At 51.2% G+C, this 22,302-nt stretch overlaps 1 protein-coding gene across 1 annotated transcript; it reads left to right on the top strand.

The window, feature by feature from the left end:
* Positions 1-489: 489 nt before the first annotated feature.
* Positions 490-22,302, top strand: GORASP1 (golgi reassembly stacking protein 1). Its single transcript, XM_036737518.1, has 9 exons — positions 490-725; positions 10,153-10,233; positions 10,411-10,614; positions 13,255-13,341; positions 13,598-13,728; positions 14,440-14,578; positions 15,854-15,998; positions 16,977-17,129; positions 20,866-22,302. Exons 1-9 carry the CDS (start codon positions 663-665, stop codon positions 21,099-21,101), a joined length of 1,239 nt encoding a protein of 412 aa, XP_036593413.1. The 5' UTR covers positions 490-662; the 3' UTR covers positions 21,102-22,302.

Here is a 22,302-nt window from a genome sequence, read left to right as displayed (position 1 = left end):
TCAGGGGGCCACGGGAGTCCGAGGGTCCGGCCCCCGACGGATCAAGGCTGGGAGGCCCAGGATTGGGGTCAATAAAAGGACTCGTTGGGAGATTTTGGCTTCGGCCAGGCCAAGGAGGGCTGGGGGCAGGGGTCAAGGGTCAGACTCAACAATTGGGGAGGGGGCTGGCCAGGGCAGGAAGTGGGATCAGGGTCCCAGAAGGGAGAGGGTAGGGGTCAAGGGCCCGAGCTGGGGTCAAGGGCAGGGACAGGATCAGGGTCAGGGTCGGGGTCCAGGCAAGGACAAGGCCGGGGCCAGGGGCCGGGGTCAGAGTCAGGCAGGATCCGGTCAGGCTCCGAGTCGGGACCGCGATCCAGGCTCCCCGCCGCCGGGAAGCTCAGCACCTTGCGACTGCCTGAGGCTTCCGGGGCGTCCTTAGCAACTTTGGTGTCGCCTTGGCAACGGAGCACTTTCCCTGGGCGGGGCTGCGGGCCCCAGGCGGAGTAATCCATCCCGGATAGGTCGATTGGCAATAGGCGCTCGCCCCGCCTCCAGTTCGGCTTTCCATTGGATCCCCTGCCGCGCTGACAGCTGCGCCTGCGCATCAATTTGGACCGGGCCGGGCCGGACCGGAGCCCGCGGAGCCGGAGGCAGACGGTGGCTGCCTGGGGACACGTGTGGCCATGGGCCTGACGACCAGCGCGGAGCAGCCCGAGGGCGGCGCGGAGGGATTCCACCTGCACGGGGTGAGTGACGTGGCAGCCGGGCGGGGGTGGGGTCGGCGGGGTCCGCGTCAGCTCTCTCCGGGAGGGGAAAAAAAAAAAAACAAAACCAAACCTACCGAGGCCTCAGTGTCCCCACCTGTCCAGTGAGGGGGTCGGACAAGGTGGCCTCCCAGTCTGCTTCCGGCTGGTGCCCTGTGACCCCGGATAGATCCCCGAAGCCCTGGGCCTCAGTTTCCCCATATGTCAGAACGAAGGGGTTCATCCTGAGCGCCCCACCCCAGCTGTGTGACCCCAGGGCAGTGGCGCCCCCTCTCTGGGCCCCGGGGTGTGTGTGTCCCCCATTTCTCGGGCTGGAACCACCCCCACCACCCCCGCTTTATTTTTTGTCCATTTTAAAAGAACATTTCTGACGTCATCGTGGTCATCCCTGGGACCCCTCCCCCTCCCGCTCCAGTTGCCAAAGAGAATGTTTAGAGGAAACTGCGCAGCAGATGGAAAAGCCCGGGACGGTGCAGTGCGGGGGTCCCGCGCAGGCTTGGGGGGCCCTCCCCCCTCCCTCCTCCCCGGGCCCGCTGCCCCTGGACAGTTTGGCTCCGTCCGCGTTTACTTTCGTGCCCGCCCTGGGCCCTTCCTCGGTTCTGCCTCTTCCTCTGCATCAGTTCAGTTAGCTCTTCCCAGTCTTCTCCGCGCCTCCCTCCTTTCTTACATGCTGAGCCCATTACATTTATGCACATTCTGCACCGCCAGGTGTTTAGCCATTCCCTGACTTTGTCTCCACTTCTTTGTTACCACAAAAAGTGGTGCCATAAAAATTTTCATATAGATGGACACTTTTCTCATCAAGAGTTTCCTTGAGGTATGAGTCCAGTCCTGGAGTCTCTGGGTCACTTTATTTGCATAATTTCAAATTGCTTTCCAAAATGGTTGTACCATTTGACAGCTCCACCAACAATGTATCAGTGTGCCTATCTTCCTACAGCCTCTCCAGCGTTTACTGTGGCCATTTCTTGTCATCTTCGACAGTTTGCAGGGTGCGATGAGGCAGAACCTCAGGGTTCTTTCGGTTTGCATTTCTCTTATGGCTAAGGATTTGGAGCAAGACTGCTCCATGTGGTTGTGCACGCAGAATCCTCTTAAGGAATTTCAAGGATACCCCGTTGAGATCTTAGGCCATGCCTTGGGATATTACTGCTGACGTTCGGTTCCTCTGACACACCTTCTGCTCAGGCCTCTTGCCAAAGCCAAAGCCATCGTTGGGGTGCAGGAACATAGTGGAGAATGTGCTTTCTCATCCGGCATCTTTAAAGGTCCCTTTAGCTGTGGGCAGCAGGATGGGCCGTCAGTCACGCGTCAGGAGACCTGAGTGTTAATCCTTCCTCTGCCCATCACCCCGTGGCTCCCTGGACTCCCTCCTCTTCATGGGCCAGCTGAGGAGTTGGGCTGGGGAGGGCCTCGAAGGTCTTCCGGTCTCCAGGAGCCTCTGGAGGTGTCTTTTCAGAAGGGCCTCAACCCAACTTAGCTTTCGATGACCAGCCTTTCTCCCTGCGTGCAGACTGCAGTTCTCACACTCATGATAGTGGGATCAGCTGTTGTTGTTGGGAGTGAGAAGGCGCCTGGGGCTCTCTGCTCAGCCTCTCATTTTAGAGATGGACAGACTGGCCCGCAGGGGCTCCTGCAGAGCCAGGCTTTGGGCCTCCTTCCCCCAACTCCAGCGTCGGCACATTCAGCCTGATGAGGAGGGGTTCGTGCAGAACAACTAAGAGAAATTGTCTAGAGATGTGAATGTTTCTCCAGTGCACCCTCAGTTTGGTTTTAAACCCTCTGGAAGAAGCTTCTGCGCTGCCGGAGAGAGAATCTCTGTCAACCCCAGGCAAGGATATAGCATGGTAATGTTTGTCTTGTAGCATAGCTGACCAGCTGTACTTCTGAAGATGGTCCTCAGCTGACTTCCTGTTAGTAAGCATTTATTAAACACCTGTTGTATACCAGGCACTTTGCTTGGCCCTTGGTTCAGAGTCAAGATGAATTTCATGGAACACCATATCAATAGTCAGTCAACAAGCATTTTTTAAATAATATTTTATTCTTTCTCCCAATTACATGTAAAAACAAATTTTAATATATGTACATGTATGTAGATGAAGATATATTTTAAGTTTTGAGTCCCAAATCACTCCCTCCCCCCAGGTGGTAAGCAGTCTGGTTGAGGTCATCCATGTGCAGTCATACAAACATATTGCCGTATCAATCAGTCTTTTTCACAGGTATTTAGTAAGTGCCTGCTTGGCCCTAGACAAAGACAAGAACGCCCCTCCCCTCAAGGGGCTTACACTTGGACACACAGCAGGCTGCACCAGAGGCTCTGCAGGGTTATTGGATTCTGCATCTACTCAGATTTTCTTTTCTATTACAAATAAGTTTATAAATGCCCTTTGTTTTTACATCATGAATTCTGGATCAAGATCCTCTCCTATGTCCTAGCCACCTAGCAGTTATGACCCATCTACTGACCTCGCCTGACAGTGTAGGGCCTGTTCTGACCTCAGGGCCACGAGCTGGAAGGAGGGACCCCAGAGAACCTGCCATAGAATAGGAAGGTGTGACTTGCCCAACCAAGGTAGGAGTTCGGTGCTGTCAGGTCCTCTAAAGGCAGTTTCTTTTGTATGGGTGATGGCAGTCTCAGGTACATTGTAGACTATTCCTGTTAGCTTGGCGTCCCTCCATCTCCAGAGCTTTTCCTGGGGCTTTGCCACCAGCTCCCTTCCTTTAGTCCTTCTCTATATGGTGCCTCTGAATGTGGCCCTGTAAACCTGGCCATGATGTGGCTGACACTCATCTCCATAGGCTGGCCACTTACCCTTTCCCAGATTCTGCCAGTGTGTGGCTGGCCTTGTGCAGACCTCAAAGTGCGCCATGCACATGATCTTGTCCCTCTAGGTGGGCTGTGCGCCGTCTCCTTGTGCCTCTGGGTCCTCACGTCCCTAGGAATGCTTTCAGATGTGTCCCTCGATTCTTTTACATGCCCTGAACACACCTTGTCCTGTTCTGTGCACATTGCTGTTTCTTTTCTTGATTCTGGTTCCAGGCTTTTTCCTGCTTGACTGATCAAAGTCCACACTGTTCTCTTCAGAACAGCCTGGTTGGGTTTGCTTGCCTTAGTGGACCAGGACACCTGGAGCATAGGCGACTGTGTGTTGGGCAGAAGCAGGGCTAGGTGGGGCTGTTGGTACCCTCTCAGGACCAGGCTTAGGGCAGCCCATTTCCAGGACGCTCTTCTCCAAGCTATATTTGGCTAAATGTGGTTTGACGGCGGTCAGCCTCAGTGGAAGGGGGAAACTCAGCCAGGCGTCATGGGAGTTTTAATTAGATTAATCTCCCCGGACCAGCAGACCGACCCATGATCGCTCCCTTCAGCTGTGTTAGGTGGAAGAGAGAGCGGACTTGTGTATGGTTCGTGGAGCCACACTGAGGAACAAAGGGTAGAAGGTACTAGATTTCATTTCCACATAATGAACAACTTTCTAACATTTGGAGCTGTTCTACAGTGGAAATGACTGTCTTTGGAGATACTGAGCCCTGCGTCATTAGAACATGCAAGGAGCGGGATGCCGTGGAGAGAACTAGAACTTTCTGCATTCCTTGTTCCGAAATGATCTCTGGCCGGTTCCTGCTGGTCCCCAAGGCTTTTCCTATTCAAAGTCCTTGTTTCTTAAAGCCCCAAAACAAAGGGAATTACACCCTCCCTTGGATGTGTCCTATCTTTCAGAGGCAAACAGAATATTTATTATATACTTTATGTTTCCTGTGCCATGCTATGAGCTGGGAAGACAAATACAAAAGTCAAGATAGCCTCTGCTCTCAGGGAGCTTATGTTCTAATGCGGAGACAACCCAGCAGGGGGCTGGGGAGGGGTATTTTGGTGAGTAGATTCACAGAAGGGTAGGTTGCCGTACCCTTTCCAGGAGCAATGACCGCTGATTCGATTGAGTCCAGACCTGGGAAGTGGAATGGGTGCGAGAGCATGGCTGGCTGGCTGGCTGGCTGGATGGCCAATAGGGAGTAAAGTACAGCTGGAGCCAGGCCTGTGTGTAGTGGACAATGTCCAATCAGGACAGAGCTCCTCAGGATGGGCATTGTCCCCAGAAGGAACCTCTGCCATTTCTCTTTTCGCTTAGGTGGCTGTGTGACCCAATGGTTAGGACTTGGAATCTGGAAGACGAGTTCAAATTGTACGTCAAACACTGTCTTCGTTATTGTCATCTTCGCCACCTTCATTGTTACTGGTGTTCTTAGCTTAGTACCCAGAGGCAAGTCCTCTGCTCTTATGGGCCATCTGTCTTGTCTTAGCTTCTGGATGAAGCAAGTAGTGATGGAAAGGCACAGGGCCAGGATGGTCATGGTCACCCTCAGTGCTGTCATCCAGGAAGAGACGCTCGAGTGCAAGTCATCCATCTGCCAGAGAACCCCCTGCTTTCTTCTCTTGGCTGAGGAGAGGGCTCCAAATAACACACGGAAGATTCCCTTGGCCATTGCCGTGATAGACATCTCAGTGTAGAACGGCTCCCTTTGGGGCTTCCTCCAGGGCACTGCCAGGTGTGGGTGCCATCTCTGCAGATGTACGTGCCAGTCAGAGACCCTGGATTTCCGTACTGTTGATATGTTTATGAGGGGTGGAGCCTGTGTCTGTCACGTACACCTGGGGTTCCACTCCTTATCTGTGGGTGGGACACCCAGGAGTGAACCTCATTGGGGTGAGAGTTGGGACAGAACCTCAGAGCCACATTGGCCACTAGAAACGTTCTCTTGAAGAATCGTGTCCTCCCCTGGTATTCTGGAAGCTGTTGGGGTACAGGAGTCTTTTTGTCTTTGTAGAGAGACCCTGGTTTTGAAGAAGGATCCCACAGACCCACCTCACCTTCATATGCCAGCTATCCTTATGGATGATGAAGCAGCTGAGGAACCTGGTCTCTGCCAGGCAGAGATTGGCTGTTGTTCCATCATCCCAACAGAGCCTTGCAGAGCTATCTCCTCAGTGGGGTCACCACTCACCACCAGCCGTTTGGGGAGCTGCCGCTCCACCCGCTTTGCCCATGAGCTGATCTGAATCCGTAGGCTTTTGCCTGGCTCTAGTGAAAGGAAGGTGGAGGGAGCCACTCACATGGGGGGCGCACGTGGCTTCGCTCTCTAGACCATTAACCAGCAGGTGGAGGGAGAGATGAATTTTTTCATGTTGTCATGATGTTTTAAAAATTATTTAATTATTATAGTTTTGTACTTAAAGGCTCAAGTGTATTTAAAGAGATGAGTTTAAACAAAACTAAAGATAACAATTGTCATTTCGAAATGAATTTTTGCATGTAATGTATTCATCCCAGCTCATTAGTCGTTTGCTCTGTCCCCTTTGGAGTGTGTGTTTTTCACAAGTAGGGCACGTAATGTTCTTGTGGCTCTGATTTTTGGGCTTGCATGATTCTGTATATCTTTCCAAATTGTTCTGTCTTCCTTATTCTTAATTTTTAAAGGCATTGGCACGTCTCATCATGGTTAACACACTGTCATTTATTCAGCTGTTGAATATTTAGGCTCCTTCTACTTTTTTGACATTAGCAATCACACATACATTTTTTTTCTTTTTTCCTTTTTAGAAGTATCTAATTTGTTAAACCTTTGTAGGAAGCCATAGACCTATTTGGTTTAAATAGGTTGTAGTCTTCCAATGTTCAAATAACAGTGACTTAGAATTATTTCTAGTCTCTTCTTTAAGTAAAGTTTACATCATTTGTGACTAATGTACAAGCCCACAGCATGATTTTATTGACCAAGTACTGCATTTCTCATGACTGCTCATCCAGGGCTCTGCCACGACCGAGCACGTAATAGTATCAGGGACGTAGAAATTCCAGGTTAGCCTGCTCTTAGCTGCCAGCAGCAGAACTTGGACTTGGAGTTGTGTGAGTTAAGTAGCATTCTAAATTACTGATTAAATAAATTATCTAAATAATTTTATGATGATCTAAATTTTTGTCTCCCTCTCATACTCCAAGGCCTTGACGGATGTGTTGGTTTTAACACGGGGATGTGGTGTGTATCTCTGTACTTGAACTTTTTAAGCACTTCCTCTTAATCTGCATGTTTATGACATTGTCCATGTGGTGATCCCTTCACTGAAGCAGATTTCAATACTTCCTTGCCTCGGGAGGTTACTGATACTGATGGTCATGATGAAAACCGCCGTCATCCCCTACTGGTCAGACTTCTGGGGATGAGCCCTTAGCTAGCCTGGTACTTCAGTCTTAGGCAACCAGTTTATTTCTGTGACTGTACTTGAGACCTGCCTAGCTTGGTCTGACTTTCTTTGTTTTTAATTTGGTATTTGATTTTTTCCCGGTTGCACGCAAAAAGCATTCTCAACTTTCGTTCTTAAAACTTTGGGTTCCAAATTTTCTTCCTTCCTCCCCGCTTCCCCCATTGAGAGATCAAGCAGTTGGATACAGATTATTCATGTGTAGTCATGCAAAACATTTCCGTATTAGTCATGTTGGAAAGAAAACATGGTTGGTCTGGCTTTTCCAGAGCTCACATCACTTTTCGGTTTTGCAACTATTAAAGGTATTTATGTAATAATTATAATGAGGATTATAAGAAAGAATTTCGAATATCATAGTTTTCTTTTTTCTTTTCAAAAATTCCATATATTTAAAAAAACTCACATAGAAGTTATCATCCTCGTCATCAAAAATAAAAATGTATTGAACGCGTCCTCTCTGTGGGACTGTGCCCAGGGGCATTCTTTATAATCTGTTTTGAATTTATGGAATTTCCATAACATAGTGTAATAAAAAAGATCGTGAAACTCGTGAAACTGCAAATCTGTTATGTACGAATTGCTATTCTTTTAAAATATGTAATAAAATTATCCTGCGCATTTCTTTGCTTTTCCTTTTTTGCTTCCCTTCCCCTCTCCCTGCCCTATCATCAGACACTCATGTGTACACATCTGTAAAATCGTTCTAGACATATTTCTGTTTATTAGTTCTCTCTTTGGCTGCAGATAGCATCTTTCTTCATATGCCCTTTGTTATTAATTTGGGTATTTATAATAGTCAGAATGACTTATTTGCTCAAAGTTGTTCATAAAACAATATTGCTAGGAGCAGCTAGGTGGTGTAGTGGTTAGAGCATCGGCCTTGGAGGCAGCACCTAAATTCAAATCGGGCCTCAGACTCTTGACACTTAACTAGCTGTGTGACCCTGAGCAAGTCACTTAACCCCAATTGCCGTGCCAAAAAGAAAAAAAAGGACAACAAAAGCCAGACACTACTGCTGTGACTACATACAGCGCTCTCTTAGTTCTGCTCATTCTGCTCTTCGCTGTTTCGTGCATTATTTCTTTTTTTCTTCATAATGATACTCTTTGTAGTGTCTCATTAGTACGATTACTGGATCAGAAGGCATGGTGATTTTGTGACTGTGTATTGTTAGGTTGCCCACCAAGCAGATTCAGCTAATATGCACTCGTGCTTTCTCTGGCCCTTAAATCGAGCCCTTCTCCACCTGGCTCCAGCCTGTCTTTCAGGATTGATTCAATATTAGTTCTCCATGCCAGCCAGACTGGCCCCTTACTGCCGGCCTTGGACCCCAGTCCATGGCATTCCTCGGGGCTTTCAGGTGGGCTGTTCTTCCCTGCTCGGGACTCTTTTCTCTTGGTTCAGCCTGAGGACCAGCTTCTCCTTAGAAACTTTCCTGAGCTCCAAAGAGCTCCAGTGTTTAGTGCTCTTTCTGCCCCGCCCCCCCCCACCTTTGTATTTATTTAAATCTAATTGTAATGGAGAATGTAAGGAGAAAGTAAGCTCCGTAAGGGCAGGGGTTGTTTGTGGTATTTTTGTCTCTGACTCTCCAGAACCTGGCCCAGTGCTGGCACACAGTAGCAGATTAATCTGTGCTTTCTAATTCGAAGTTGCCCTGCTCTGTGGATGTGTGCCAGACCAGCAGGCCCTGCTTTCCCGGGGCTGGATCCAGCCTGAGCTCTGTGGGCCCAGTTTCTCTCCATGGTGAAGAGTCCTGTTAGATGACCTGGCCCATTACACCCCTTGGCACATGATCGCCTCTGGGGTTAGAGTCTTGGCCTCTGCCCAGGGCCTCTTCGGGCTTCCCTTTCAAAGGACTTCTCCAGTGGTTCCTGATCTGCCCTGCGCCCCTGTTACCCGACTGCTTCCTTGCATGAACCCTCTCTGTTTCTTGCAGGTTGCAGGGACACACCATGCACATGCTGTCCTTGCCTCAAATGACCTCTCTCCTCTTCATCCAAATCCTCAAGGCTGGCAGCAGCCTCACCCCTTCTGTGAAGGAAACCTTCCCTTTTCCCCCACTTTGGCTAGACTTGCTTGCACAGCTGTGTTTGGTGTTCTTTAACCTGTCATGTGTGTGAATGTGACTGCCCCAAAAGCCCCAGGTCGCTGGACCCTTCTCCTCCCATCTCGCCCAAACTGGCATGTCTTTGGGAACATAGGAGGGACTTGGGAAGTACTTGCCGAAGGTTTTAGGAATGAGGTACTTACTTTCCAAGTGTCTGCTTTGGATAGTTAAAGGGAAAATCGTGGATGAATTAAAAAAAAAGGGTGAGTCTCCCCGATGTACATCCTGGATCCATCTCCCGCCTTCAGTCTCTGCCCAGCCCCCGACCTTCCCCTCTGGAGCTCAGTCGTCAGTCTCTGCCAGTTCACTTTGGACTCACTGATCCAAGCAGGTGAATTTTTCCTTGGGTTCTCTGGGTTTAATGGGGTGGAATCAGGGGAATTTGTGAGTCAGAGCTGCTAAGCAGTCTGGTTGTTCTGTACCAGGTGGTACAGTGGGTAGAGCCTGGAACCCGAGTTGGGAAGACTGGAGTTGAGTTTGTTGAAGATACTTCCCAGCTGTGTGACCCTGGGCAAGTCACTTTACCTCAGCTTATTTTCATCTGTGAAGTGGGGATAATAGAACCTACTCACAGTTGGTAAGAAAATTCCTGTTGCGGGCCCTCAAAGTGCTATATGAATCCTAGTTACTATCATTGTTACTACTAGTTTTAGTACTAGTATGAGTACAGTACTACCACCGGCGCTACTACCACCACCACCACCACCACCACCAGTACTAGTCCTACTCCTTCTGTGTTAGAAAGCCTTCACTGACATGGGGCGCGTTCTGGGCCGGGCACCGTGCTGAGATCTGGGTGTAGAAATGTAGGCAGATGGGCCAGTCTGTGTTCTTTAGGTGCTCCCCTTCTGATGGGTGAAGACAGCCCCACAAGGGGCCTCAGAAGCAGGGGAGAGTGGGGAGAGGGTCCCCACGCAGGGCCTGCTGGCAGAGTCCCAGAGGAGGAGGAGGGGTGACGTTCAGAGTGCGTGGTGGGTTTCCTCGGCCTGAAGCCGTGGACTTAGTTCTTGTTGTCTGGGTTTTTGTTTTCCAGGTTCAGGAGAACTCTCCAGCTCAGCAGGCCGGCTTGGAGCCGTTCTTTGATTTCATCATCACCATTGGCCATTCGAGGCTGGTGAGTGCAGGGGCAGACCCTGCCCCTCCTGCCCCTCTCGGTGCTGGTGGTGAGAGGCCTTTTTCTGGGTGGGGGCCTGTGGCAGAGGGCTGGGGCGGTTGCTCTTGTGGGCCTCAGGATATGTTAACAGGAAGAAGCTTTGGGGGCCCCCTCCCCACTTTCTCTTCCCAATGACAGAACAAGGAGAGCAGCACGCTGAAGGACCTGCTGAAGGCCAACATGGAGAAGCCGGTGAAGCTGGAGGTGTACAGCATCAAGACCCTGCGGGTGCGCGAGGTGGAGGTGGTGCCCAGCAACATGTGGGGAGGCCAGGGCCTGCTGGGGGCCAGCGTGCGCTTCTGCAGCTTCCAGAGGGCCAACGAGCACGTGTGGCATGTTCTGGTAAGCAGATGGTGCTGGCCTGCACTGTGGGCCTGCCTCGTGGCCTCCTCCTCCATGTCTCCCCGAGGCTCCCCTCATGTACTCATGGTCATCCACTGACTCCTGACTCACTACCTAAAATTCCTGGCTTCTGGGGTTCCACTGTTCCCAATCTGCAGTCCTCTGCTTCGCTGGGCCCCCTCTGCTGCCCAGCAGCCCCCCTATCTACCCTGCTTGACTCCTGCTCTCCTCACCTGGAGGGCCCCTTCTCTGCCCCCAGCCACCTCTCCAGGCCAGCAGGCCTCAGGCCTGACACCATCCTCTGGGCCCACCTCCTCCCTTCTTCCTGTCTGTCTCAGAGGAGGATTCTATAGCGGCTAAGGTCTGCAGAACCCTTTGTAAATAGTTCTGTATCTCAATTGACTCTCACAAAGCCTTGTGGGGTAGAGGTTGTCATGAAGAAACTAAGGCAGACAAAGTGCCTTGTCCAGGGGTCACACAGCCTTAAATGTCTGAGGCAGGATTTGAGCTCAGATCTCTGGGACTCCGGGCCCGCCATTCAGGCCATTATACTGCTTAGGGACCCAGCTGCCTTTCAGTCCTTCCCACCTCATGAACCAGATGGTCCCAATCCTTTTTTCAGGTGTCTTTCTTCTCTTGGGGCTTCTTCCCACCTGGCTGTGAACATGCTCAGGTCTCTAGCTGAGAGGCAGGGCAGCCTCAGCCTTGTCACCTGTGAAATGGGGATTGTATCTTCTGTGGTATCCACCTCGTCGAGTTACAGTGGAGGTTTGAAAGAAGTAATGTCTGCAAGACACCTTGCAAACGTCAAACGTCTGCTGTTACTGTTGTGGTGACTCTTGGCCGTCTCCACAAAGCTCTCTCTGGCCTTTCTTCCACGTCCATCTGGTCCCATTTCTTCCCTCCCCTGACTGTCAGGCCTTTTGAAAGAGTCGCCGACACACCACAGTTCTCCCCAGCTCTGGGGACTTTCTCTGCCAAGCCTAGCAGTGCACGGAATCTCCTCTTCCCCTTTTCCCTAATAATTACAACTTTAAAAAACCTCATAATCCCGTGTCTTTCCCTCACCTCTTTTTTCTCAATAAGAGCGTTCTTTCTTGAAACAAGAATAAGAAAGAGAAAGGGTGAAAGCTGATTTGGAGAGTAGGTGCTCAGGGGTCTCCCTGCAGAGAAGGGAGAGACTGGCATGTTGGGTGTCTCTGCCCCAGCGTGGCTGTCATTGACGTGGGTGTGGTCAGCGTGTGTTACCTGACTTTGCTCGGCGGTGTGGCCCCTCCAGTGTCTCTTTGACAATGGGGCGACTCCTCCTTGACACTCATTTACTGCCCTGGTTTAGTTGCTTCCCCCATCTGATGGGAGTCTGGTTTTTCCCCCAGATCATAAGTATTTTAGGGGACTTTCCTGCAGTGTGTTCCTGCAGTGACCTCTTGGGATCAGAGCCACAGTCAGCTTAGTCACTTTCTCTGCGTGAATCCGCTCTGCTCTCCGGAATTGTTTGGCCTTTTCTCAGCTCCCCCAAAATGCCAGCACCCCTTCTCTCTGCAGCCCCTCCAACAGGGACCATTCCCATCTCATCCTTCTCTGCGTTCTCTTGTTGGGAACCCGAGTGGCCTTTCATCTGGCCATTGACATTTGGAGTCCCTTGCCCGTGTTCTCCCGCAGGCCTGTGTTACTGTTCCTGCCTTCCCTCTCAGTCTTCTCGGCTGGCGCCCCCTCCATGTAGGTCCCACATCGGTCCACACTCCCCATGGTTGTGTGTCCTCTTCTCTCCTCCCAGAATATCTTGGGCCGAGCCACTTTGTGTAAGGACAGCTACTGAGAGGCAGCTTTGTGTGTTGGGGTGTCCATGGTTCGGTGCTCTTGTCTCGGCTGGTCTTCACTGGAGATTAGCCAGCCTCCTTTGTTGTGTGTCCCCAGTGCCTCCAGCAGCCCTGGCACATGGCAGGCACATGACAAGTGCATGTGGCTTGGTTGGACCACTTGGCCTGGGTCAGCGGCTTGCCCGTGGACCTTTTTCTAATCCTCATCTCAGAGAATTCCAGACTTTTGAAGGGGGCCTCAGGGACCACTTAGGCCAAACTCAGGCCTGGGGAAGAGTCCTGCTCACCCAGGCTTAACACATGTCCTTTGCTAAGAGCTGTGGTCACCCTGGGGCGTGACCCAGGACCTTCTGAGCCGCCCTTTCCATGGTGGGGGGCTGGGCGTGGAGATGTTCCTGAAATCGTCCCTCAGCTTCTACCCCCTTATTCTGGGGGGCCAAGCAGACCCAGTCTTGTTCCCCTTGGTCAGCCAGTCGATCCGCCAGTAAACACTGGAGTCTTTTCTTCATTTCTTCATCCCATTTGTGTTGATGGGGAGAGTCCTCATGCCTTTAGAATCTCAGAGTTGGAAGAGACTTTCTTCTTCCTTCTTGTGAGTCATTGATTAAGCGCTTACTGTGTGCCAGGCCCTATGTTGGGTGCTGAAAGTGCTCTGGTCCCTGGTGGGGGGGGCGGGAGACAGCACGTGGGGGTTCTAGCTCCTTTCTCCCTTTTTGGTGCTTGTTTGGGATTCCTAGTCCCCCAGGAGAGTCTAGGCTCTAACTCTTAGCTGGTCAGTGCACCAGTGGCACTAAGGGAATGCCTGTGCTTCTTCCCCTAGGACGTGGAGCCTTCATCCCCTGCAGCCCTGGCTGGGCTTCAGCCGTACACCGACTATGTGGTTGGCTCTGACCAGATTCTTCAGGAGGTGAGAAAGCCCTTGCCCCTGCACCCCTGGACCTGTGCTCATCTGCTCCCTGCCCAGGGCCTCCTGCCAAGGTTTGGGTCCATTTCCCTGGGTGAGCAGGAGGCAGACTTGGCCTTGACTCCAGCTCCTCATCTGCAGGCTGGAGGGTGTGCCAAGGGTCTGGTTAAGAACTTGTCCGCAGTCCCATTTTGGTCCCCCCACTGAGGAGAGTGAAGCCTTGTGGCCAAGGTGTTGATGTATGCCATTTTTCATTCAGTCAGAGGACTTCTTCACACTCATCGAATCCCACGAGGGGAAGCCCTTGAAGCTGATGGTTTATAACTCTGAGACCGACTTGTGCCGTGAGGTGGTTGTGACTCCCAATGGCGCCTGGGGTGGAGAAGGAAGGTACTGCCCTGTTGGTGTCCCTGCCCATGGGTTCTTCCAGCTTCACTGCCAGGGATGGGTGAGGTCTTTGACAGATGCATCTCTTGGCTTACCTCCTTAACTCATTGTCACATGGGCTTGTGTCTTATTGATAAAGTTACTGTGCCCCGATGACAAGAAGCTGCAAAAAACCCCACTCTTCATTTGACAGGTGCCACCAAGTGACCATGGGCATCTAGTAGACTGTCTGGACTGTGGCTTGGTCAAGCTGGCCTCTGCCCTTCTTAGGCTGTGGCCTGAGCCAGACTTCCAGGCTGCTGATTGCCCTGAGGAAGCAACAGGAGCTGTCTCTTAGTTTTGCAGGCTAGGGAGGGGAGGAGAACCAGGCCAAAAGCAGGAGGAAATCCATGGAGTCAGAGCTGGGCTAGAAGAGAGCCCTCCATCTCCTTAGAGAGCTCAGCCAAGGGTTGGCATCTTGGCATGCATTCATCTGTTCTGGGCAAGTCATGAGTGTAAAAATCTGCTCAGGCCAAAGTGGTTAATTTCTAGCAGCACACATTGGACTGAATTAGGGTTCTGGATCGGGCCATCTGTTCTGAGCATCAGCCCTGCTAACCAGGTGGGGAGAAGGCCCTGCTCCTAGCAGGCTGATGAATTGAGGGAGAGAATGGAGGAATATGGACCACAGGGAGAAAAGTCTTGTATTCCATTGTTTTTTCTGGTGTCCCACAGTCTAGGATGTGGAATTGGATATGGGTATTTGCACCGAATCCCGACTGTCAGCCCAAAGAAGCCGCTGGACGCCGCTCCACCTGTGGCCCTCCCCACTGAAACCCTGTTGTCCAGCCCAGGCCAGGGAGGCTACACAGAGGTAGGATAAGGGTCTTCCTATTGGGGTCTGTCTGGTCAGGTGGGCAGCCACATGGGGTACCTTGGGTTTTTCACATTTGAAATATGTCAGATGGATATTTTTGTGGCGCATTGTGTCAGTCGCCTGGTAGGATGGATAAACTTCCATGTCAGTGGGAGGGATGAGAGCGGGGCTTGGAGGACTTGCTGCTCTTGGGGTGTTGATAGAGTGGCCTGGGAGAAGAGAAGGGATGTTGGAGAATCTTGGATTTCAGATTCATTGGGGCAGGGGTGGGGCTTGGAAAGGCCCAAGTTCTCCTGGAGAACTGGCTGTTAGAATCTTTGAAGAGCCTCTTTCATTTATGGGACTATTTTAACAGACTTTAGGAGTACACATTAGCCGTTTATTTTATGGTTAAGGATGCTCCATATTCTGTGATGTCCTGTTACACTTTTTAATCAAAGTAATAACTGCAATTTATTCCTTCTATGTCCACTCCCTTCTCTGTCTTTTTACCTAAAAAATATCATGAACTTGTTAAATATGCACATTTCCACTCATAATACTGTATACGAAACCATGCATCTCTGTTACAGAGAGCCTGTTTTTTAAAAGGATAGATTAAATTTAACACAGTAGTGTTAGGGTTAGGCCTGTCACTGTTTGCTTAGACTGTGCCTTTGGGAAAGGAGTAGTTAGAAATCTGGGCAAGGAAAATGGAGGAGGGGGAATACGACTCCCAAGGTGCCCTAGGGAAAGCTGTGAACCCAGGCAGACTACCTAGCATTGGTCATCTGCCATTGTCTGGGGCACGTGGCTTCATGTTCTGTCTGTCCTGGTCAGCACCAGACAGCTATCTTTGCTGCAGGCCTTTCTGCTTGGGGTTCTCCAGTGTGGGAAAGTCAGGTGGACCCTGAAAGTGCAGGGGGGTGGGCCTGGCTTGGCTGTGGGTGGAGGGAAGCTCTCCTTGCCTTGTCTGCAGAGGTGGCCTCTGATGACACATTCAGAAAGGGCTGCCGCAGCTTTGCCTACAAGCACATCTTGGGGGCTCTGCTAGGCTCCCCTTTGTTTTCTGTGATGGTAAATTTTACATTTGGATGCTCATCATTGTTCTTGGCAAGGCCTGCTCTGAGGGGGTGATGGGGTGGGGTTAGCATTTCTTGTGATCATTACTGCTCCAGCATCGTTTACCTCAAAGGACAAAAAAGGGACAATGGACCCATGGACGTCGCCGTAGCTGTGACCCCATCAGTAGGAAGCAAGACTCATGCTCTCTTGGGTTCTTGGTATTTTTAGGCTTCGCTACAGGCACCGGATTCCCCATTTGATGGGGCTATGGATGTCCCTGATGTGGACCAATCCTCAGCCTCAAGGAGGGATGCTTATTCTGTGGAGACATCGCTTCAGCCACCTCCCCCTGTCCAGAGAGTAATGGACCCAGGTATCTGTAAAGGAGATGGGTAGACGGGAGTTCTTCCTTCTTTTAAAAATAATTTATCGATGTATTAGCTTTTTATATCGTAGCCACTTCCCCCATAAAGGGAACCCTTTGTTATTACAATGCCAGCAATGAATAGTTAAGTAAAACTGAGTGTCATGACAGTGTCTGATAGCTGGGGCAACAGTCCCTGCCCATAGGGTGTCATTGCTATTGAGATGAAGGAAGGGGAGGCGAATTCATGAAGAGGGCTCTTCTTAGTGACATCCCTGAAGATGCTGTGCCTCAGAGTGGCTTCTGAAAATAAGGAGCATTTCGGATTAGACTGTCAAATTCAACTCTGTGCTGAAAGAATGTTTCTGAGGAAATACTCTGTGCTTTCAGTGCATTTGAGATGCCTAGGGGTAGGCATCCATCACGCTTAGTCAGTTTTCTTTGGTGGCCTCACTTTGACAGATGGTAGCCACCCCTTGGAGAAATGGGGGTGGGTGGTCACCAGCCTATGACCTCCAGTTCCTACTGTCAGTCCACCAGGCCACCGTGTTTCTTTTCTCCCTCACTTACTGCCCTGCTCTGAGCTTCTGCGGCGGAAGAGGTAGATTGCTGCCTTCTCTTACATCTTATCCAGTTTCTGCCTCTCCTTCCCAACAGCTTACAGTGTCCAGAGTCTGGATGGTTTGGCTGGTCTGCAGTCAGGGCTTGTCACCGTGCTGGAGTGATGAAGCCCAGATTCCCTCTTCCTCACTGCTGAGTCCCTTGGTCTAGTCTAGACTAATGTGGAAATTAGCTGGATAGCAAAGAATTTCAGTGTTTGGGGGAAAGTGGTTGTGAGGAAGAAGTCGTTCAGAAATGGCTAAGGAAAGACAGAGGCTTATGAGGAGAGGGGGAAGGGTTGGGTTCAGTGGGATGACCTCAAGCACTTGGATTGGGGGCAGCGTTTCCCAGTGGTGTCTGAAGGAGCCCGTTCCTTTTTCTCCCCAGGGTTTCTGGATGTTTCAGGTATTGCCCTTTTGGACACCACTGATGTCACACCCCTGCCCAACACAACTTCCTCTGTCTCCCTCCACTCTTTGGAGGAGTCTGTGATGGGAACTGAGGATGCCCTCCCCAGCAGAGAGCCACTTGCATACAAAGGTGAGTGCTTCCCCGAGCCTGGCATGGCTACCCAAACTCCAGTTCTCCCTGGTTGATAGGAAAGGGGTAGGAATTCTTTAGCCAGCCCACGGGTGACATGGACGGCCGTACCCACTGGAGGGGAATCCCTTGCTGCCCTGTCTGTGGGCCCTGGCTGTAGGCCTGAGCCACTTGAACTCTCAGCCAGCATTATCATCACCCACAGAAGTGAGGGCTGCAAGGTACGTCTGTGGCCACATCTGAGAAAGTTTCCCCAACCACATACGTGACAAGGAGCCTTTGCTTGGAAGCCTCCAGGGAGTGGAGCCCCTGCCTCCTGAGGCAGCTCCAGTGGTGGGGAGGGTCTTCCAGACCTCCCACCTCAGATGGCCTCTCAGCCGCTTTGACCTCTCACTCCTGGTGCTTCTCCCTGGGGCCGGAGTGAATCTCCCTCTTCTGGGTGACGGCAGTGACCCCATTCCTACTTAGTCCTTTCTAGGCATACAGCTACTCAGTCGGTCTTTGTATGGCATAAAATGAGCCTTTTAAGGCCCTTTCCCACCCTGTGTGCCCTCAGGCTTGCTCTCCACCATTATAGTGTCTTTCCTAACCTGGAGTGTCCAGAGCTGTGCTTGACATGTGATCTGACCAGGGTAGAATAAAGGAGGTCTCCCCATCATCCCCATCTTTGGTGCTGTGCCTTTTGTAAGGCCACTCATGATTGCATCACCCTGTGGGCATATGTTAAGCTTGTGGTTCACTAGTCCCCTCAGGTCTTTTTCAGACAGACTGTTCTCTAGCAATGCCGTCCCCATCTTGGATTCATGAAGTTAGTTTTTTGGAATTCACATTTATCCCTAATTGGTGTCATCTCATTGGATTTGGCCCAGCATTCTATCTTGCCAAGATCTTTTTGAATCCTGACTTTGTCACCAGTGTATTAGCTATGGTTTCCAGCTCTTTTGTTATCTGCAGACTGGATGAGTGTGCTCTCTGCCTTTATTTGGGTCATTGACTGAAGTGTTGAACAGCATGGTCCCACCCAGGGCTCCTGAGACCTTCCATCAGAGACAGTGCACTGATGACTGTTCTTTGGGTCCGCTTGGGCCACATCTCTCCATCTTTTCCATGAGAATTAAATGGAAGACTTCCTATCGAATGCTTGGCTAAAATCTAGATAAACTCTACTGAAAGCATCTTCCTGATCTGCCAATTCAGTCACCCTGTCAAGAAGGGGTCAAGGTTGGGCTGGCAGGTCTTTGTCATCCCTCCTCTATTTTCTGGGAGTTCTCTAACCACCCCTCTACTAATAGGTTCTAGGATCTTGGCAGGAACTAAGAGTCAGGTCCAGTGGTGGCTTCGAGCTGGTAGACAGGGCCATTTGTCCTGCAGTTCTTCAGGAGCATGTCTGTTGTCCAGGACTGTTTTACAAGCTCTGATGGGGTCTGCACTCATACCTTCCCCTCATCCTAGCACCAAGGCCGTTGTTGGCCTGCGATAGGGCCTGTGAAGACGTCGAGGCAGTGTGGTGCTCCCACCATCCCCCTCCTTAGCTGGTTGGCTTCTCTCTAGCAGAGGGAAGCAGCAAACGAGATGAGCTCTCCTATGCTGTCAGTTCTTGTCTGCCCACGTGCCCAGAGCAGAGCTCCTAGCCCTTTTTGGGGAACCCTCTGCTCCCCAAATATCCCCAAAGAGCCCTTCTTGTTGACCCTGGCTCTCATTCTCAGTCCCAGATTATTCTGAACTCACTCTAGCAAGATGCATATTGGACCATGCTACGCTGTGGGGTCTGCCCAGTGATCCCCCCCTGGCTTTCCTCTTCAGTGAGTGAGCTTTGTCTGTGTCTGCCTCAGGCTCTTAGGGAATTCCTCTCTTTCCTACTTATTGAAGTTGTTTTTATTTGTGTCTTCAGACCTTCATTCTTGACAGAATGAATCCCCTATAGGCTGATTTAATTTTACTGGAATTCATTGCTGTCTCTACACTGACCATTCTCAGATTTACCTATCCTGCCCAGTCTCTCTGCTGACCTCCAATCTTGCATCTCCGACTGCCTTTCAGACATCTCAAAATGGAGGTCCAGTAGACATCTTAAACTCAACATGTGCAAAACAAATCTTATTGTCTTTTCCCCAAATCCTTTTCTCCTCCACACCATGTTTCCAGTCCCTCAGTCTCCCAATCTAGGAGTCGGCCTGGATTCCTCACTTATCCAATATGGAGACAAGGCCTCTTGATTGTACCTCTACAACATCTCTTCTCTGACACTGCCTTCCCTGGTGCAGGCTGTCATCCCCTCACACCTGGACTGTTGCAGTGGCTGCTGGGGGGTCTGCCTGCTTAGTCTCTCCCCACTGTAGTACATCCTCCACTCAGCTACTAAAGGGATTTTCCCAAAATGCAGGTCTGCTCCCCATTGCCTTTAGGACCAAGTACAAAATGCTCTGTTTGGCATTCAGGGCTCTTCATGAGCTGCCCCCTCCCACCTTCCCAGTTTTCTTACACCTGACTTCTCAGCACAGACTCTGCGGCATCCAGGGGGTCCTGTGAATAAGACCCTCCATGGCTTAGCTCTGGGCATTCTCTCTGGCTCTCCCTATGCTTGACATGCTTCCTTTCATCTGCTCCTGGTCTTCCTGGTTCTCTGTAAGTCCCGACTAAAACTCATGTACAGGAAGTCTTCCCTGACCCCTCTCAATTCTCATGCCTTCCCTCTATGAATTATCTCCTTTTATCCTGTGGGGACCTCTCTGTATTTAACATGCCTCCCCCATTAGACTGAGGACAAGGACTGTCTTCTGGCTCTTTGGGTATACCCAGTGCTCAGCCCAGTGCCATGTACATAGTAGGAGCTGAGTAAGTCTTTGTTTGATTTTATCTCTAGAATTTTAATCCTGAACCCTTTGAGATGCGCTGTCCTAAAATCTCGGCTGCTTGTTAGACCCTTCCTAGTTTTCTTCTCCATCTCAGTCCTACACTCTAACATGGAATGGTGCCTTGTGGTTCCCACCCCAGTTAACGGTTCTTCCTCCCTCATGGGTCAGAGTCAGGCACAGACCTTTAGGAAAGGCATATCAAGTCATTGTTGGTGCTGTGAGATCAAGCATTGACTTTCTCTTTCCACCTTCCCCCCACCCCCAGTAGCTGCTCTTGTAGCGGATGTCCCCGTGACTGAAGCCTCCCTCCTTTGTGTCAAGCCCACCACCTTGTTGGTCTTTGGGTCAGCACAGGCTGTACCACCTGAGAAGCCTGCATGCATTCATGCAGTCTCTGCCCCTGTTGACCGCTTTGTTTTTGCCTTTGTACCCCCAGTGGATGGCAGCGTGTAGGGGCTTACTGACCTTGGCATTCTTAGAGGGCTGATAGAAACCCCTGATCTAAGCTGACGTCTGGAGGAACGAAGGTGGGGCAATTTTGGCCGGATTCTGACCTTGTGGCTCCTTGTACATAGTGGGTACTGAGCATGTGACCAAGCAGAGAACAGCCAGTGCTGCGTCAGAGTTCTGAGGGTTGGTCTCTGATTTTCAGGCCAGAGTCGCTGACGGTGCCCCATCTTTGACCAGAGCCTGTCTGTTGAGGCCTTGATCTCCTGAGGCTTTTCTGGCTGCAGAGGTTGTGGTCCCAACCGTCCCAGGCACTTGTGGTCAGTGGGCCCTGCCCTGCATCTGACCCCTCAATTAGGGTATCTTTCTTAACTGTTGCTTCTGTATATATGGTGTCTTGTCTTTTCTTAATTACTGAATTCACTGTCTTTCAGATGAAGTCACAGGGTTTGGGTCGGATCGTGAGGACTCTGACCTGGATGGCTCAGGGCCACATTTGCAGCAGACGGATCCTGGCTCACCTATGACCCTTCCCAATGACATCTGCTCCAAGGCAGCGCTTGAGACCAGTGAAGCCCCCAACCTTCTCCCAGCCCAGGCTGAGGTGCCACCTGCTGGGGAGAGCAGGGTGCAAGCTGAGTCAGACAAGGCAGGCACTGTCCTCAAGTAACACACCTTCATGGACGGTCCCCCGCCCCCAGAAGACTTTCCTCAGCTTTGCATCCTCCCGAATGTCCTCACACCTGCCTGATTGGATACTGGTGACCCCTGGTGATCACAGTTCTCACTCTAGATTGGGAGGCTGATGGTGTGTAAGGTCAGGAGTCCACGGCTCCCATGGCTGTCCACAGCCCTGCCTTGGCTTCTCTGCTGACCTTTGGAGCCTTGGGCCTTAACGGGTCGTGAAAGAGATGTGGACTTGGTGCAGTCAGAGCCCCCTGAGCTCCTGGATCTCTGGGGTAGGAAAACAAGGGAGAAAACCTTGTAGGCATTTCCTGGGAGGCTCCCCTCTGAGCCACAGATAGCAGGGAGCATTAGAAGCCTGGCTTAGCTGTGGCGTGAGTGGGAATTTAATGTCTAGGCCTAATCAGTTTTCTTCTATCTGGAGGTGATTCTAAGCAGCGGGCCCATGAGAATGGCCTGGACAAGAAGCAGCAGGTTGCCAATGAGCTCTTGGGTGGATAGTGGGGCCTTCAGGCACTGTGGGTTCAGGAGCATCCTGAGGGGCATGGGGCCTCACCTCATCCCAGGCACAAGGTTACCCAGACAGGACTGGTGCCAGAGGCTGTTTTTGTCTCACAAGGAGGCTTGCTGTCATTCACTCTGGGTCTAGATGAATTATTTATAGAGAGTAATAGAGGCAGAGGCCCCCTGGAGGGGATGGGCTGCATGGTGCGATGGTTAGGAGCAGGGAAAGGGGGAGCGGCCGAGCCGCACATCCTGATAGGAGGGACCCTGGTGCAGGACGTGGGTGAAGGCACTCCTTTTAGGGGTGGGGGATTCCCATCCTGCTCACCCTGGGCTGGCCCACACTGTCGGGTTGATGCCAGTGCGTATTTGGGGCATGAAGGAAAGGGACGTAGGGGATTGGGGGACGACCAGTGGAGGGATCAGCCCTTTGTTCTCCCCAGTCTGAGAAGCACAACTAAGCCTTAGCCTTGTGACCAGAGCACCGGGAATACGCCCGTGCCCGGACGGATGATGCTGTGGGTGGGGGTGGGAACCAGCGGAAGGCTCCTGTTGTTCATGATTCCCAGTTTCGGGGTGTTGCTGTGTGTGTGTGTGTGTGTGTGTGTGGTGATGGTTAACACTAATCTGGGTCTGAGTAGATTCCTTGGCCTTTTGATAAAGACGTTTTCATTTGTCGGGGA

Source organism: Trichosurus vulpecula, chromosome 9, assembly GCF_011100635.1.
Source record: "Trichosurus vulpecula isolate mTriVul1 chromosome 9, mTriVul1.pri, whole genome shotgun sequence".
Classification (NCBI taxonomy): Eukaryota; Metazoa; Chordata; class Mammalia; order Diprotodontia; family Phalangeridae; genus Trichosurus; species Trichosurus vulpecula.
This window is presented reverse-complemented; position numbering and strand designations above follow the sequence as displayed.

Excerpts from the sequence above, each read along its gene's own strand:
- GORASP1 (XM_036737518.1), top strand. The coding sequence starts at position 663 with ATGGGCCTGACGACCAGCGCGGAGCAGCCCGAGGGCGGCGCGGAGGGA. Across the intron at positions 13,342-13,597 it reads CTGACCAGATTCTTCAGGAG|TCAGAGGACTTCTTCACACT; the intron begins GTGAGAAAGCCC and ends TTTTTCATTCAG. Across the intron at positions 13,729-14,439 it reads GCCTGGGGTGGAGAAGGAAG|TCTAGGATGTGGAATTGGAT; the intron begins GTACTGCCCTGT and ends GGTGTCCCACAG.